Raw genomic sequence first — 16,726 nt, forward strand, 5'->3', positions numbered from 1 at the left:
AACTAATTAAGGTAGATTAATGAATTGCATATTTACAAAGAAGCATGGATACAAGTACGACACACAAAGACACATGACACGACACATTATTTTTATAAAAAATCTAGGCCACAGACATGAGTCACATAACGATAATATGTTTATTAGAATTGAATTTGTAAAAGTATATATCATTTTTACACCATAAGAAAAATCTGAGTCAATAATTTATGCATTTTTCGCTCCCCTCCTTTTTTTTTATCCTATATTACTATGTGTTAGTGTTCAATACCAATGTAACAGATGTAGTATCTATATTGGTTATGTACAACAAGTGTCCAACACATTTATTGGGCTAACAAGTATCCAAAATGTGTCGGAGAGTCCAAGTGTCCAACACGCCAAACTAAAGTATATATACTTCTTAGCATATTTACGTATTTAGAAAGCTAAGGTTCTGGATGCTACAAGACAGTTGAGTTTCCAAAAGAAGCCGTCGCCGAAATTGACTGCAACTTTTAAGGGAGTATCATCGTCAATATTCCTCTTTCAAGATCCACCTACCAATGCAAGACTGAATCTTTTACCTGTTCGGCTTTTTGGGCTTTCCACGGACTCAATGGACAAGATTATTGAACAGCCTTTTTAATTAATGGGGTTGTGCTTTCATCTTGGCTGCAAGTTCTGATCTTAATCTTTTAACTATTTCTCATGGGCGAGTCAGAAAAGGCTTGGAGACGGCAGTATTGACCGTCGATTTATCAATTACAATAAGTGTCATCATACGATGAGATATATACTCTTAAATATGAACGTAACTTCCTATGAACCTTCCAAATAATATTTGATATAAACTATTTTCTGCACAATCGTTACCCAAACTTTATACAAAGAATAATGAATAAAGAACAAAGAAAAATTAGATTTTAAATTAAATCTAAAAATACTGAAGGAGCGTTTGACTAAGAAGCCTAGATTTAACATTAGAATTGTATAGATAATAGATATCTAATTGTAGAAAGGACCATGAAGGGGCCTGAACATGATTAGAGAATTGGGGTTGTGACGCTGTTTTGGTGAGATCAGCTCCAATTATTTTATTCTAAGGATCAACTTGGTTTAAAGAAACGGTGATGTGGTCGACTGTACCAAGTAGTAGGTTTTGGGTTTTTGAATTGACTGAGGCGACAAATAAGATCGCTGGTCAGAAATTTGGGTTAATGGAAGTGGGTTTACTTTATTATTATCCCTTGTATTCACAACTTGAATGAAATTTGTTAGGTTTATTGACCAGATGGGTCCTCCTGAATTTCTTAGGAGCTTTGGAATGGTGTCGGGGCTAGCAGGCCTACTAACATGAACAAGCCTAGAGCCCATTATCCACTTTCACATCATGCAAATTTGAGTTTTAAAGCATAAATCAACTATTTTTTTAATTCACGAGTTGCTTCTTAATATGACAATACATCTGTACCAATTATTTTTAAACACAACATGAGTTGTATAGTCAAATCAATATGCGCAAGAAAGAAAATCCATTCCAAACAAGCACAAAATTAGAAGTCACAACTATTAAGAGAAAATTAAGTTCTATATTTAATCACTAAGTCATATCTATGATATCCATCTAATGACTCCAATGTTTAAGAAAAAAATAATTATCTCTAAACTTTATTTACATTTTTACCTCACTATGGTAAATAAAGTACTCATCAGACATGTTCATTAGATTATCCAATTGTTTGCTACCTTAAACCAATTCAAACTTAAAAGATGAATTCAATAGCATGCCACGCAAACATTTAAGCAATGTAGAAACTAAATAGAAGCACGGCACACTTAGTGATGATAGTCAAAGCTTTCTATTTTGAGGTTAAAAGTTTGGGTCTAAATATATTATATAATGCAAAAAAAGTATCTAATAACGATGATGAATCTATTTAAATAGATTTAAAAAAGCAGAGAAATCCTGATTAGCAGCATTACCTTTGAATTCAACCAGCATCCTTGAAACATCCCAGTGCATCCCAAGAGGCCAAGACGTCACCTCTTTACTGTACAAAACGGGCGGCCTAGCAAAAGCATGAGAGATTAGTTTTCTTACATAATTGCCTTAAGATATTATCATGTAATATGATAATCTGTTTCTTTTGACTCCAGATAAAGCATATGATGTTAAACATTGGACCTCTGATCACCATCACTAATATGTGTCAAATAAGTTCAATAACAACATTTCAAAAGCCTTTCCAATTTGCATAGTAACTCAGGAAAACAACCCCAAAGAAATCGATTTTGCATCCGGTCGCAATGCAACTATCAACAATGATTCTTCCACCTATTTGGAATGACTTTTTTAGGGCTTAAAAATACATTTTTCACTTGAGCATACTTTTTAAGCCATTAGAAAGTTCTTTCAAACATGCTCATCTTCCCATCATACAATCGCAAAATCTTCATCCACAGCATGAGCTTCCTCACTTTTCTCCACACAAAGTAGCTTCTCCCTGAGCTTAATAATAAATTCTTCCCTAGCACTTTCATGCTCATTTAGAAACCTTTTTAGGGTATCTTTTCCACGGAAACTCTGACCATTGAAACTGTAGTTCGAACCAGCCTTCGAGATGAATTTGTGTTTCAACCCCAAATCAATAATCTCTGTTTCCCGACAAATTCCCTTGCCAAATTCCAGCTCAAATTGAGCGCTTCTAAATGGAGGAGCCAGCTTATTCTTCACAATCTTCACAAGAACTTGACTACCTACCGTCTACAAGTGAAAGCAGATCAGAAGTAGATCGAGGCCACAAAATGAGAACAATTCTGAATAAGGATTGTAAAAGTGAAATGTTCAAAGATTGCATCAAATACTAGACCGAGTAATTTAAGGAATGCAAAGAGTACAATATCTTTTTTGCTTCATAAAACAAATGCAGAATACAAAATCAAATGTTAGCATATCTTTTAGCCTCCAACCCGTGCCAACCCTCAAAAAGTGCACCAATGGCATCTAGCTTTGGAATATGCTACTACAACAAAACGGAAAGAGCATATTAAAATGACTTTTTAAGTGAACGTGTAAAAAAAAATATTTTTAAGAACTTAAAAAGTCAAATAAGCACAAATAAGCACAAGTAAGCTCCGTCTCGTTTGCACACACTCTCTTTCTCTCCTTTGATTCTCCCTCTTCAACAAATTTCCCACTCCCCCTAAGTAAATATCATATATATCTCGCTCTTTCTCTCTACCCTCTCACTCTGACCAAGTCTTTCCCTCTCTCCATCGCTCACCAAGTCTCTCCAAAAAAAAAATTCCGTACTCCTTGCTCAATCACACTAAAATTAAAAATATAAATATAAATAAATGAACGAAGGTTACTCAAACACAATCTAAGCAAATAGGCTACCTCAATGCATTTGTGAAAGTTTGGCAGTTCTAAAGTAGGATGATCATGCGGTTCATAAAAACTGTTGAGATAATAAAACCACAGGTCAGAAGATCACGTCCAATTAATTAAGCACTTCTTTGAAAAGCACAAATAAACACACCCTTATAATTTTTATTAGAAAACCAGTAACCTCTTAGAAAGATACACAAATGGTACAGTTTAATGTATACTCATCCTGTAGTAGTTCATGCAAACAAGACCGCACGGAATGTAATTGAATTTAACCACCAGTTAAAGTAGCCCATTGAAATTGTGAAGCCACGATTGAGATTTTTTTTAATTTGTAAACTATAAATCAAATTTATACCTCATCAAGCTTCTTGATAAGTCCTATACTTTTAACGTTTAGGCGCACTGAAGCATAGGATTTTAATGCATTTCCACCACAAGTAACTTCAGTCGGGCCACCAAATCCTTCAAAAGTTGAAATGTTTGACCTCACCTGAAGATAGACTCAAACATGAATGTATTATTTCTCAACAAATATCTTTTATCTCATGGAAGTAAAATGTAGGAAAAGATACTTCGATGCCCTGTGCAGATGCATTATAATATACACCAATGCGTGCACCACTGGATATAAACAGTTGGGTAATGAACCTCGGAAAAGAATGTTAGAATGGGTGATGAGTCATAAATTAGTCAAAACAGACCAACAAGCAACGAAGCAAAACATGATGACTCTCAAAAACATAAAAGTTAATGGACGTTTTAATAAGGTTAATCAACCAATACAACGATTATTGGGTAGCATGGCATAACCTAAATATTAAAAGGAAAAGGCTCACAAACCGCATATATTCATTGAAGCAATAACAACAATTAATTATATCTTCAATCCGTACCATTAAGAAAAGTAGTAGACGAAACTTACCTGATTAATAAATACCAAAAGTGTTTGTGATGATGATAAAGAGTGAGTCAGTTTTCTAAGTGTCTGACTCATCAGTCTAGCATGAATTGCCATATGAGAATCACCCACTGCACCATCAAATTCATTCTTCGGAACAAGCGCAGCTACCTATCATAATGCAAATTTCGTTGTCAAAATAGCAATTAGAACATGGATAAGAACTGATCATAAATGCTTCCACTGATATGCATCACAATTATGTGCTGGGCATCGCAGTTATGTTTAGGGCTTCACATACCAAAAGCTTTATCCCTAATACTGACTGAAATGAAACTAGAAGGAAAAAGAAACGAAAATAAATTGTGGTTTATGGCGCTAGTAGAATTTATTCAGAAACTATATCTGAGGATGAAAATAGACACAATGGATATGTTTTAAGAACACAAAAACAAAAGTTCTCCTACTACTGCAATCAAAAAAGTTCTATTCTCTCAAACCAGGGAAAAGAACTAATATCAAACTCTATAAAGGTATCCTTACGAGACCCATATGCATTTCAAATTCAAACCACATAAAAAACATAACATACACTGTCAACAATAACAACGTCAACGGAACCACGCCGAATTAGGGTGTCTACAAGGCTTAGAGCCTGTTCGCCAGAATCTGGTTGTGAAAGAAGCAGCTTACTGGTGTCCACCCCAATAGACTTAGCCAGTGCTGGATCAAGAGCACGCTCCGCATCAATGAAAGCACAATAACCTACAGCAGAAAAAAAAATGTTTAAGAGAATGAAGAAGAGCATGAAAAAAAATGTTTAAGAGCATGGACAAAACACATTCAACAGGGTTGAGGATGCAGCTTTGGTGCCATTTAGTAGTATGTGTTATAGGAAAATTATTTATGCTTAGAGGGAGTGAAAAAGTCCCAAGACAGTGCATGAAGAAAACCTCCTTCCTTCTGTGATTCAGCAATTACATGCAGTGCAAGGGTTGTCTTCCCAGAAGCCTCTGGACCAAATATTTCCACAATGCGTCCCTGAAGAGATCTCGAGGTCAAATCACATATGAGATGTTCACACCTTAAATTATATAAAATAATAGGTTAGTTATATGTCATTTCTCGTAAGACTATAAATATAGCCCAAAAAAAGCATAAACAAAGTTGACTTCTTGTTTCAACTAAACTAAATTTAAAGGTATAAAATGTAAATCCGCAGACCAAAGGAAAATTCAAGTGAGATTTCCTACTTTTTACTTCCAATTCTATCCTTCCCAAACCATATAAACCGAAAGCTTGGTACATGGGAAATAAATCTTCATGGCCTTTGTGAGACTGATCTCCAAGGCGCTACATTGTTGAGATTCAAAGGCATTAATAATGGATGTTGTATGGTGGCCAGGCAAGGAGTAAAGCCAAGAGAAAAAAACGGGAGGACAAGGATGACTTTCCTAGTAACATATCTTCTAAGAAGGGACACGACTTTGACGGTTTTTATCTGTCAATCTCAGTCTCATCTATTTCTAATACATATTTACCCGTGATAATTGGATCAAACAACCGAGCTATCTATTGAGCATTTCATAGACAGTGGGGCTGAATGTTGAGACTTAAGCTTACATTGTGCTTCAAAAGTAATACCCGATAGGCCTCATTGTTGAGGAAAGTGAAAAGAGAAATTGGCTTGAAAGAAAGGATTTAACATAAAATGATGGTCAACTCCTACCTAGAATTGAAAATCTTAGAGTTAGATATCATGAAATAAAAAACATTTTTAGTTTTCCAAGATTAAGATATACTAATTTTACAAAATGAAAATTAAATCCGTGAAACATTGTCGAAGGAAAAAAACATGGAAAATATGTTTTCGTTGATTTCTAATCGATTGTGAGATGGTTCTAAAATCCCCAAACATATGACAGTTAAAGATTCCGTGAATGAATTCAGGATTTCAAGCACAAACTTGCAAATTACCTTTGGAAGTCCACCAGTTCCAAGTGCTATATCCAGGGCAAAGGAACCTGTTGATACCACAGGGACGTGATTAGAACAGACAGACTGACCAAGCCACATGATAGAGCCCTTGCCAAAAGATGAGGAGATCTGATCAAGGGCTTTTCGAAGAGCAACCTCTTTCTTCGACACATTCTCTTCAAAGCCACTACCAGACTTCAACTTTCTTCTACCTGCTAATCCAAAATAGAAAAAATGAGATAGCTACATAGACTCCAATAAAGCTCCTGAAGAAGGAAACTTTAACAGATTAAAAATAAATTAACCATCAGAAGTTGGATTTATATTCCCAAGAGGAATTTTAAAGCCGAATTCAGAATCATTGAAAGAAAAAGTGATCGGCATTCACCATCAAACTTAGGATCAATTCAAATTTACTATAGCATGAAAATAAGGCTCCATTTTCAATATGATGTAAATTCAAAAATAACATTCAGAACCTTTCGAAGAAAATCCGTTAGTTTGATTAGATATTCCCGGCATTAGGCTCCAGAATCCCTGCACATGTAATAAACACCAGCTCAATCTCAGCATGCTCCTCACAAGAGAGAAAGAAATACATCGAACAATTAAAATTTCAAAAGCACAAACTACAAACCAACAATCTACTTCTTCAGTGCACATTTCTATCGTAACATCATAAGAAACATCCTACTGAGACCGTAAATGCGAGCATGAGCGAAATAAAGAAAATCAGAAATCAAGATAACAATCATGGAAAGAGGGAAACCTTGTGTTTGAAAAAGGAGGAATTCAACGGAGACGCATTCCGAAGAAGCCTCGCCATATCACACCAAGGGAAAGAAGTTTCCTCGGAACAAAATTTGGAGAACAGTTTAATGAAGTTCCACAACTAAAATGCTAGGGTTTTCATGGTTGCGCACGTAGCAGAGTGAGAGGAAGGAAGAAGATGAGCAGGTGGAGTTGCGGCAGACGCAAGTAGCTGAAGTGAGGCTCCTGGCTACGCTCTTCCCTCCGCGAGGATCGAAATTGGCGGGCAAATCGATGTATGAAACGATGAGTTAAAAAACGAGGACCCATCTGAAATATAATGGGCCAAGCCAGGTTTAAGGGACATTTAAGGCCCATTAAAAACCTGGTCAAATTACAAATTTAACCTCTAAATTTTTAATTTTTTTAAAAATTAAAATTTTAGGTTTTTATCCGCCACAGACGGTAAATTTATATCAACCAGTCAACTAACCGAATATCGAACCATGAACAAAAAAAAATGTATGAGAGAAAAGCATATTGGCTAGTGATTGTGAGGCCCCAATTCTTGACTGGTGGGGACACCAAAGGCCTCTGCCCTTCCATCCTTGATGAGGGAGGGCAGAGCTTTTTTTTTTTTTTTTTCATGTTGTCAAATGTCAAAGAGTTGAACAATGGTTTTTTCGTGTTGTCAAAGAGTTGAACAATGAAAANGAGTTTAACCACCAAGTTCGGGATGGATTGGTGTGGTTCCTCTACGCCTAGGACACCAGAATATCGAACCATGAACGAAGAAAGGCATGAGAGAAAAGCATATTGGCTAGTGATTGTGAGGCCCCAATTCTTGACTGGTGGGGACACCAAAGGCCTCTGCCCTTCCATCCTTGATGAGGGAGGGCAGAGCTTTTTTTTTTTTTTTTTCATGTTGTCAAAGAGTTGAACAATGGTTTTTTCGTGTTGTTAGAGTTGAATAATGAAAATAGATGTCAAATGCCTAATCGAATTGATCAGGTCATGTAGGAACAAGGTTCAAGTCTACCGGTCTGTTATTCAGCTGCATACATCACTGCACTTCCACTTGACACCTATCGTGATGATAAACGGCTCATCTCGTCGTGACCTTCTCTGGGGAAGTCGGAATAGGAGAGCTCTCACGACTTTTTTGCTTTTTTTAAGAGAAAAAAAAATACGACCTGAAATAAATAAATATATATATATATATATATATATATATATATATATATATATATATTTATTTATTTATTTATTTATTTATTTATTTATTGAAACCTTTTCAAGATGCTTAGAATTTTATAATTTTTTTTTAACAATTCTTAATGAAAATAATAATAATAAAAAAAAGCGCAGTTATTTTCACAATATTTGAATTTTTTTTATCAAAACACTTAATAAAAATCTACTTTCAAAATTCCAAAAGTCTATTACAATTTTAAAAATATATTTGCAAAAGAAAAAAAAAACATAGCATTTGAACTTTTTGTCAAAGTACTTTGTAAAATATACTTTCAAATATTTGTTTTTTTTTTTTTTTTTTGGTTAAATGGCACACATAATATAATTTAATTTTAAATATGGTCGAGATAATTGCTTCACACAAAATGAATCAAAATATTGATATACAATTAAAAAAACAAATTATCTAACCAAGCTCAACCTTACATTTCTAAACATAAGCTTTAGAAACACGAGTTCATACTTCCAGCCGATCATCAACTTTATGGATTTCAGAACTCTAGGGTTTATGATTCCGAACCCGTGCCCAACCGAGTCTAGGTTCATTCGACTTTTGTGTCAAATTCTAGAGATTTTTCTAAAAGAAAATTACGAATCAGCATTGCCATCTTTCCTACTAGAATCATTAGTTGGCTTCTCTGGAGACACGATGCGTCCGCTCAGAGGATCAACAACACGAGTATCACGTGGTCCACCTTTACGCGCCATTGCAACCATTGGAGGGGGTGGAAGTACCCCTGATCTAAAAAGAATACGTTGCATGGGTTCTGAAGGCTGAGCACCAACTGAAAGCCAATACCTAGAAGGAAGGGAGAGTGTGATGAGCGAATGATTAGTATGAAAGACGAGGTTATTGCGTGTACAAGTTCGAAATGAATACTACCACAATAAAACAGCAAAGCTTATGAAGCAAAATAATCTAAATCATCCAATCTCAGGTTATAGCAACTCTTTTTGAATTATAGGAGCTTTAAAAGAAGAGAGATGGTAGGTGTTGCATAAAATGATACTCTACTGGCAGATATTGTTCGCTTTAGTGCGTTACGTATCATCGTCAGCCTCACAGTTTCTAAAATTCGTCTGCTAAGGGAGGTTTTCACACTCTTATAAGGAGTGCTTCGTTCCCTTCTCCAACCGATGTGGTATCTCATAATTCACCCCTCTCGAAGGCCAGTGTTCTTGCTGGCACACCGCCCGGTGTCTGGCTCTGTTACCATTTGTAACAGCCCAAACTCACTGCTAGCAGATATTTGTCTGCTTTTGCCTGATACGTATAGCCGTCAGCCTCACAGTTTTAAAACATGTCTATTAGGGAGAGGTTTCCACTCCCTTTTAAGGAATGCTTCGCTCCCCTCTCCAACCAAGGTAGGTGGGATCTCACACTGCATACTAGAACTCCTTACGGTGGTCGATCAAGAAAGCAGTTTGACAACTACCTTACACAAGAAAGTGCTCTGAAGAGCGGCCTTACTATATTCATAGAAGACTAATTTACTCAAAAAGAGCTGCCCAAGAATTCAAAGCAATCAAGGAATTGGGGGAATGTTAACCTGATAGACTCTAAGCCACAAAGAGACCAGAGACCAAACTCTAAATGCCTAAAACTTATACCTGATGGTTTGCTTTTATGCATAGCATGAGACCGTACAATACGAATTATCTTCCAAGATAATGCTTCGTCTTAGACGTGTTATCCTCCGTTCTGTCTAATAATCATTAATCAGAACTTGAATTAGAAATGCAAAAGGTAGCAGAGGTAGCAGACAACAGAAGCAAAACAAAATAGTTATTAAACAGTTTCTTTGGTTCCACGGTGCTCGTTTTTCCAGTTTTTCCAATTATGAAGCATGGCTAGGCGATCCTACTCACACTTTTACCACTATACTATATCTGCTCCAATGCAATTAAGGAGCAGCCCAATTACATTATCAAATGACTCGATGCTCTAAAAAAGTAAGGATTTCCTCATCGGCTCCATCAACTTGATAGCCAGATCCCGTTTTCCATTCTTTCTCCATCACCATTAGAAAATGTAATCACCAAAATATACAAAAGCTTGGGTTATCAAGAAAATATAATCACTTCTCAACCATCCAAACCTTTTTTTCATACTTTGATTCATAAGGTGCAAGATGTGAACTGTTAGTAAGAAATGGTATAGAAAATAGTATAGCCTGAATTTGGAATTAGGACTTCTTGTTTCAATAGCACTTTGCTTCATCACCAGACCTTACAGCTTCAGCTAATTTGTTTGTTAAGTTGCCTAATTAAAACTAGTATTAACAATTGCAACGCAGCGATTAAATTCAAGAACCAAGCAGACTTTAGAATGAAGTTAGCTACAATCCAAAAGCAATCACTTACTTCACTCTTTCAAAATTAAGTCCCATTCGTTTACCACCATCTTGACCTGCAAAAAGATAAAAGAAAAACTCAAACCAAGGGAGAAAAACAAAACAACGTTCAAATCAAGAATCTAAATTCTAACACGCAAGCTAGCAGGAGTAATCAATCACATTTTTTCCAGATAAACAAACAGATAGAAAGTTAAAAATATCAAATGAATTAACCTGGCAGGGGATTATAGTAACCTAGAACCTCCAGATGCTTGCCGTCCCGGGGAGAACGGCTATCGGCAGCCATCACCCTGTAAAACGGCTTGTTCTTACAACCAAATCTCGACAATCGAATTCGAACCACCATTTTCGAGCTGGTAAAACCCTGCAAAAATCTTGCAAATTCGCCAAACTGAAATGACGACTAATTAGTGAACAGAACTGGCGCCTTCACTCCGGACTGGCTAGGGCTCCGGGTTCTCTATCATTTTACAATTCGGGTCACATATGGGTCCAACCCGGTATAGGCCCAATAATATGTTATTAGGCCCATCACACCAAGGTTGCAGTCCGAACTTCGTTTCGATCTTGTAGGCCCATCCTAAACAAGCCCATAAAGTTTGTCGTTGAAATAATATATTTCTTTTTAAATTTAAAACTCATTTTCATTTTTTTTTTTTTTAATTTCAATCCCTACAAAATATAAAAATAACTTTTTGGGTCTTTTAACACCTTAAAAACAAATTTTAATATTACATATGGTTTGTTTTGGCCCGTTACGTATCATGGTCAGCATCACAAATTTAAAACGTGTATGTTAACCTTTATAAAGAATGTTTCATTTCCCTCTCCAACCGACGTGAGATCTCACAATCTACCCCTTGGAAGCCCAACGTCCTCACTTCCAGTGTCTGATTCTGATACAATTTGTAACAGACTAAGCCCATTACGTATCATCGTTAGCCTCACAATTTTAAGAGGTTTATACACTAAATGAATGTTTTGTTCCCTTCTCCAACCGACGTGGGATCTCATATTAAATAATCATTTTAAATTTTAAAAATAAAAAACAAAAATAATTTAAAAAAACTCGGGTTGAACTACAAATTAGTCCATTTTTTCATACCATTGATAATTAATGAGCCACGATTTATTAAGAATCAACTACTTATTCACACATAACTATTAAATAACGAGTGAAGCTAAACTAGCCTCCTAAATTTAAGCTTAAATAAACAAATACATAAGACAAAACAACGAACGTGTTATAAAGTTCAAATCAAATTAGTCATCACATAAAAACGTGTCATTATAGAGTCGGGAGATTTATTAGAATAAACATAGTCCAACCATAAAACACACGTGTTTGAACAATCTTCTTGTTCGAACATTAATCAAATGCCACGTGGGAAGTCAATTTGACAAACCATACGCTAAATAAAATATCAATAATCTTAAATTTGTTAATATATATATATATATGTTCCCACATTGTAAAAATGATTGATTATTCCACAAGTAACGCCATAACTTTATGATAATATTATTGGGCTTGCTTGGCAGCGAAATCCAGATGGCTAATTAGGTTGAAAAAAATTCAAATATGGGGATCGTTCAATCTTATTATAATATTTATTTATTTATTTGGGATTGACCTTATAAAGTTGGAAAAATAAAATAAATAAAATAAAAAACCTTATATATATATATATATATATATTAGAAAATAAAAATAAGAAAAATAATTATAAAATTAAAAATTAAAAAACACAAAAATAATATCGAGATATGGAAATTAGGCTCCATATTAGCCCACCTAAAAAAATATATATAATAATAATAATAAAAAGAAAAAAACTCCAAAGTGGAAACCAGCTCCCATAATGTTCCACAGCGATAGCCATCTAAGAAGGACTCGTAGACTTTGAACGGAGAATTCAAAGTAGGGCATAAATTATTATTTTTCCCTAATTAAAATATAATTTTAATTTTATTGATTTAATCTTAATTTCAATTTTAATTACGATATTGTGCTTTTAAGATTCCTCGTACCTTCTTTTACTCTGATTAAAGCTCATTTAACGCGTCAACTGATATTAATGACGTCAAAATAACATGGTTTAATAAAAAAAAGTAGTATAAGAATTTAACTGATTACAAAATATAAAATTTTGTGGGATTTTAAAACAGTATTATAATAATAATAATAATAAATAAATAAAAGTAGTAATATAGTCAAACATGACTATAGTTATTGTCACGGTCTATAAGGTACTAAAGTCTTACTTATACAATGGGACATTAAACTTTATCTTTATTATAGGACCACTTCATTTATTGTCACTCGCACATACATTACATGCATAGACATAATTTATCATATAAAACTCATTAAAAAAAAATTTAAAATTTTGAAAATATAAACCTATCTTGTGACATCCACGAGGATAAAATGATTAAAAAATACTTAAAAAAATTAGAGATATTGTCTATATCAATAAGTTGTACCTTCATTTTCGGTAAATCAATCATAGGAACTTTATGGTTAAACGTGTTTTACTTAAAACAATCTTATGTTGAATGGCATCTTATGAATTTTACTGAGATGCATATGAATGAGGACAAAACATTATGAAAAGACTTTAGTTAAACGCGACCCTATCGCTGGAAAATGTCGGAATAAATTTATAAATTTCTTAAAATGATTTTAGTTATTTATTATTGTTGTTATTATTTTAATTTTTTGAAAGTTTGAGTTTGGGTAGGTTTGACTAAAAATGTCGATGCACGCTTTGTTTCGTGGAGAATAATAATAATAATAATATATATATATATATATATATAATCTAAACTTAAAATTTTCGAACTTTCTATTTAAAGTATCTCGGTTTAAGATTTTAAGCAATTATTTTCTTATTACAAGATATAAATTTATTGATATATATATATATTATTTATTTATTTATTTATATTATGACTTAGGAGTTTAAAATATTAGTTAATTTAAGGTAATTGTAATATTAGCAATGGAAATTAAAATATAACATTATATGAAGAATTTGGAAAAAGGGAGATATGGTTGGTCAGAGGCGGGGATTCGGAAACAACGGGGAATTTAACACAGCAGGCACGCACGACTCAACCCAACTACCCATTTTTAAATTCATTTTCCAAAAATAATAAAGGAAATTAGATATCAAATTATTATAATTTTACATTTTAAATTAATTTTTAGTTAGTTTATTTAAATATCTAATATATTTTAAATTATATTTTTATTATAATATTAATAAATTAAAATGCGTAAGACTCGAATTAATTAATTAAGTAAAAGTGAGAATTACCAAGAAAAAAAATATTTACGGAGCAAATTGCTTTTTCCTGCAAGGTGAAATGGGACGATATGTCGCTCTCTAGGTAATGTGTGATTCAAAAGTCAATGTCACAAAGCCGACGACTCTTTAAATGGAAAAAGCTAAATACGACATTGGAAATTGTGCAACGTAGTGTTTATATCTTGTCAGTTTTAATTTAAGCCATAACGATCCGAACTTGACACCTTTGGACTTATTAACCAACCGCTAACCTCAATTGTAATGATTATTATTATTTTTTTAAAAAATTAATATGATTTTAATAATATTTTTTTTCAATTAGTCTCGAGATAATATCCATTTATGCTTGGGGATTTTAGTCAAATTGTAGATTTAAATTATAATTTTTATTATAAAGTTTTTAAAACATTGCTTAAAATTTCAATTCTCGTTGAATTATAAATAAATAAAATGTAATAAAAAATGTCGTTATTAAATGAGTTGTATTTTGTCCGATTTTCTGTATCGAGTCCTTATCATAAAAATTATATTATGAACCATTCAACACAAGATGAATATATAGTGGGGTCGTTTTTTTTAAAAGAAAAATTAAAGGAGACCTTTAATAAAGTTAGAATTTAAATTCGAATCATTCAAGGTTATGAATTATTATAAATAAATAAACAAATATTTAATAACTAAAATCTTTTTTTTTTTTATTATAATACTGTTACATATTGTCATCAGCCTCACGGTTTTAAAATACACTTACGAAGAGAAGTTGTCACACCCTTATAAAAAAATGTTTCGTTTTTTACGCAGGATCTCACAATCAATTTTTCTTGAGGACCCAACGTCCTAGTTGGCACACCGCTCGATGATTGGATATGATACCATTAGTAATAACTCAAGTCCATGGCGTGGGAGAAAGAATTTTTTGAGTCTCGTTCGACCAACTAACTATATTCCTGAAACATACAGTTCACGATGCTCAATCAGTAAGTTATCTATAAAAAAAACGTCAACTCATATTTTCGCTCGATTTTCATCAATAAGACGTATTAGAACAGAATGCGTTGGTGTTTTTTGAATAGTGCGAATAAGAGTCGTACTAAAGAAAAATAAAAAATTGGTTATGAAGATAACACATGGTCGGAAATTTATACAGACGCAAACAAGTTCAATAGGAAAGTCGTTAGCGACATGTCTCCTTTTATCTTCATTAATTAAAAAAAATTGACACGTCAATTTTCAATTTATTTTAAATTAATTTGATTTATAAAGTAAACAACATATTTAATGTCCATTGATATTAATGGCAAAAATAGGAAATAGATAAAACTATAGGACTTGGGAGCAATAAGACATTAATTAATGCCCTTCACATTAAATTGGCTGCTACTCACATATGGTGTCCCATTCATTCACAATACACTGTACGGAGTAATGTCTGGACCTAATTTTCAAATCATCGTATTATTTTAATTTTTTTTCAAGAGTTTTTATTTTTTATTTTCCAGAATTTCATTATATTTTAGTTTATTTATCTGTGATGTCCCATATTAGTTTGGAGGAGAACAAAACACCTGAATTGCTACTCAGTTGTACTAGTTTTTTTGTACTGAGGGTTTGAATCCCTCTCTTTTCGTTTCTGTCAGAGAGACACAAAGAATATTACTACTGTATAAACAAATAGTTTTAGAGTATATTCTTCACGCCTTGGATTACGTCCCGTAGTTTTAGAGTAACCATTACACGATCTCTTTATAAGGGTGTGAAAACTTTACTCTAGAAGACGCGTTTTAAAGTGTTAAGATAAGTCCAAAAAAGACAATATGGGCGTGTATCTTATTAGAAGTAAAATTACCGAATTTAGAAAATTAGGAGTACAAAAACTAAAATGAAAGGCAATGTTTGAGGACAAAATGGTATTTTGATATGTTTTTAATTAAAAATTAATTAAAAATGGCTATTTGATTAGCACATGCGTGTCCAATATGAACTTTGAAAATTATGTTATCTAATCCAAGCTAAAAACTTGTATTTCACTGTCAAAATTATGTTTAAAAAAAATTAATTAATGATTTTTATGATTATAATAAAAAAATAAATAAATTGACTCCGGGTGGCAAATTAGTGGTTGATTAAAATTCCTAATCCCAAAAATTTCTATTCACGAGTTTGACGAAATGTCGTAAAATATTTTATTTTTATTTTTATTTGTTAAATAAAGTATTGGAAAGTGCATAAATTTAAATATATAATTAAATAATACTATAATATATATGCTTTATCCCATTTGAATGTATCTCAGTATATTTAGATATATATCATAAAGACGTTTAAATTCACTTACAAATGTTGAATTGAAGATAATAATATTTGAAGTCTCGACTGCCTAACGAGAGAAAACTTTTGCAGGAGCTAAATTTACATAAATTAAGCTCAATATTCGACGTTTAATTTATTTTATTGAAATTATAAATTTATTTAAGAATAGTAATAAAATATTATTATGTGTGACGTAATCAATCACCCGCCTAAATTTTTAGATTAAGTAAAAAAATCTAATACGGTATTAAAGTAGAAGGTCGTCTATAGAAATGGTCGAATCTATAAAAGAAAAAAGAAAAAAAAGGCAAAAAGTCAAATAGCACTAAAAAGTGACGGTAGAAATTTTCCAAAGGTAAAACGCACAAAAAGAGATAAATGGACTGCCCTGACCCTGACCCAGACCCTGATCCACGGCCACGAGTAGTTGACCCGTGAAATCAACTTCACAAAAAAAAAAAAAAAAAAAAAAAAAAAAAAAAAAAAAAAA

General features: G+C 33.0%; 2 protein-coding genes across 3 annotated transcripts in view; both read right to left on the reverse strand.

Moving 5' to 3' along the window:
* Window positions 1-2,133: 2,133 nt before the first annotated feature.
* Window positions 2,134-7,290, reverse strand: LOC111461587 (DNA repair protein recA homolog 3, mitochondrial-like). Its single transcript, XM_023105165.1, has 8 exons — window positions 7,021-7,290; window positions 6,731-6,788; window positions 6,252-6,463; window positions 5,228-5,315; window positions 4,867-5,039; window positions 4,299-4,445; window positions 3,732-3,866; window positions 2,134-2,746 (listed from the first exon to the last, which is right to left on the reverse strand). The coding sequence occupies exons 1-8, from the start codon at window positions 7,075-7,077 to the stop codon at window positions 2,417-2,419; spliced, it is 1,200 nt and encodes a 399-aa protein (XP_022960933.1). The 5' UTR covers window positions 7,078-7,290; the 3' UTR covers window positions 2,134-2,416.
* A 1,316-nt stretch (window positions 7,291-8,606) lies between these two features.
* LOC111461591 (30S ribosomal protein S16-2, chloroplastic/mitochondrial-like) overlaps window positions 8,607-16,726 on the reverse strand; it is a 16,290-nt gene continuing 8,170 nt past the window's right edge. Inside the window, exons 2-4 of one of the 2 annotated variants that reach the window (XM_023105171.1) lie at window positions 10,826-11,055; window positions 10,620-10,665; window positions 8,607-9,054 (exon numbers count right to left, since the gene is read on the reverse strand). In XM_023105171.1, the coding sequence (XP_022960939.1) occupies window positions 8,844-9,054; window positions 10,620-10,665; window positions 10,826-10,958 (390 nt within the window). In that variant the 5' untranslated portion in view covers window positions 10,959-11,055 and the 3' untranslated portion in view covers window positions 8,607-8,843. The remainder of the gene's footprint in view (window positions 9,055-10,619; window positions 10,666-10,825; window positions 11,056-16,726) is intronic. The other variant, XM_023105169.1, reaches the window with a different exon arrangement.

The sequence above is a fragment of the Cucurbita moschata genome, unplaced genomic scaffold (genome assembly GCF_002738365.1).
Source record: "Cucurbita moschata cultivar Rifu unplaced genomic scaffold, Cmos_1.0 Cmo_Scf00025, whole genome shotgun sequence".
Classification (NCBI taxonomy): domain Eukaryota; kingdom Viridiplantae; phylum Streptophyta; class Magnoliopsida; order Cucurbitales; family Cucurbitaceae; genus Cucurbita; species Cucurbita moschata.

Bases quoted from the DNA above. Each gene is read 5' to 3' on its own strand.
- LOC111461587 (XM_023105165.1), bottom strand. From the start codon at position 7,077: ATGGCGAGGCTTCTTCGGAATGCGTCTCCGTTGAATTCCTCCTTTTTC. The intron at 6,464-6,730 runs GTTCTGAATGTT...TTGGATTAGCAG, and splicing joins TAACGGATTTTCTTCGAAAG to GTAGAAGAAAGTTGAAGTCT. The intron at 2,747-3,731 runs GTATAAATTTGA...TTTCACTTGTAG, and splicing joins TTATCAAGAAGCTTGATGAG to ACGGTAGGTAGTCAAGTTCT.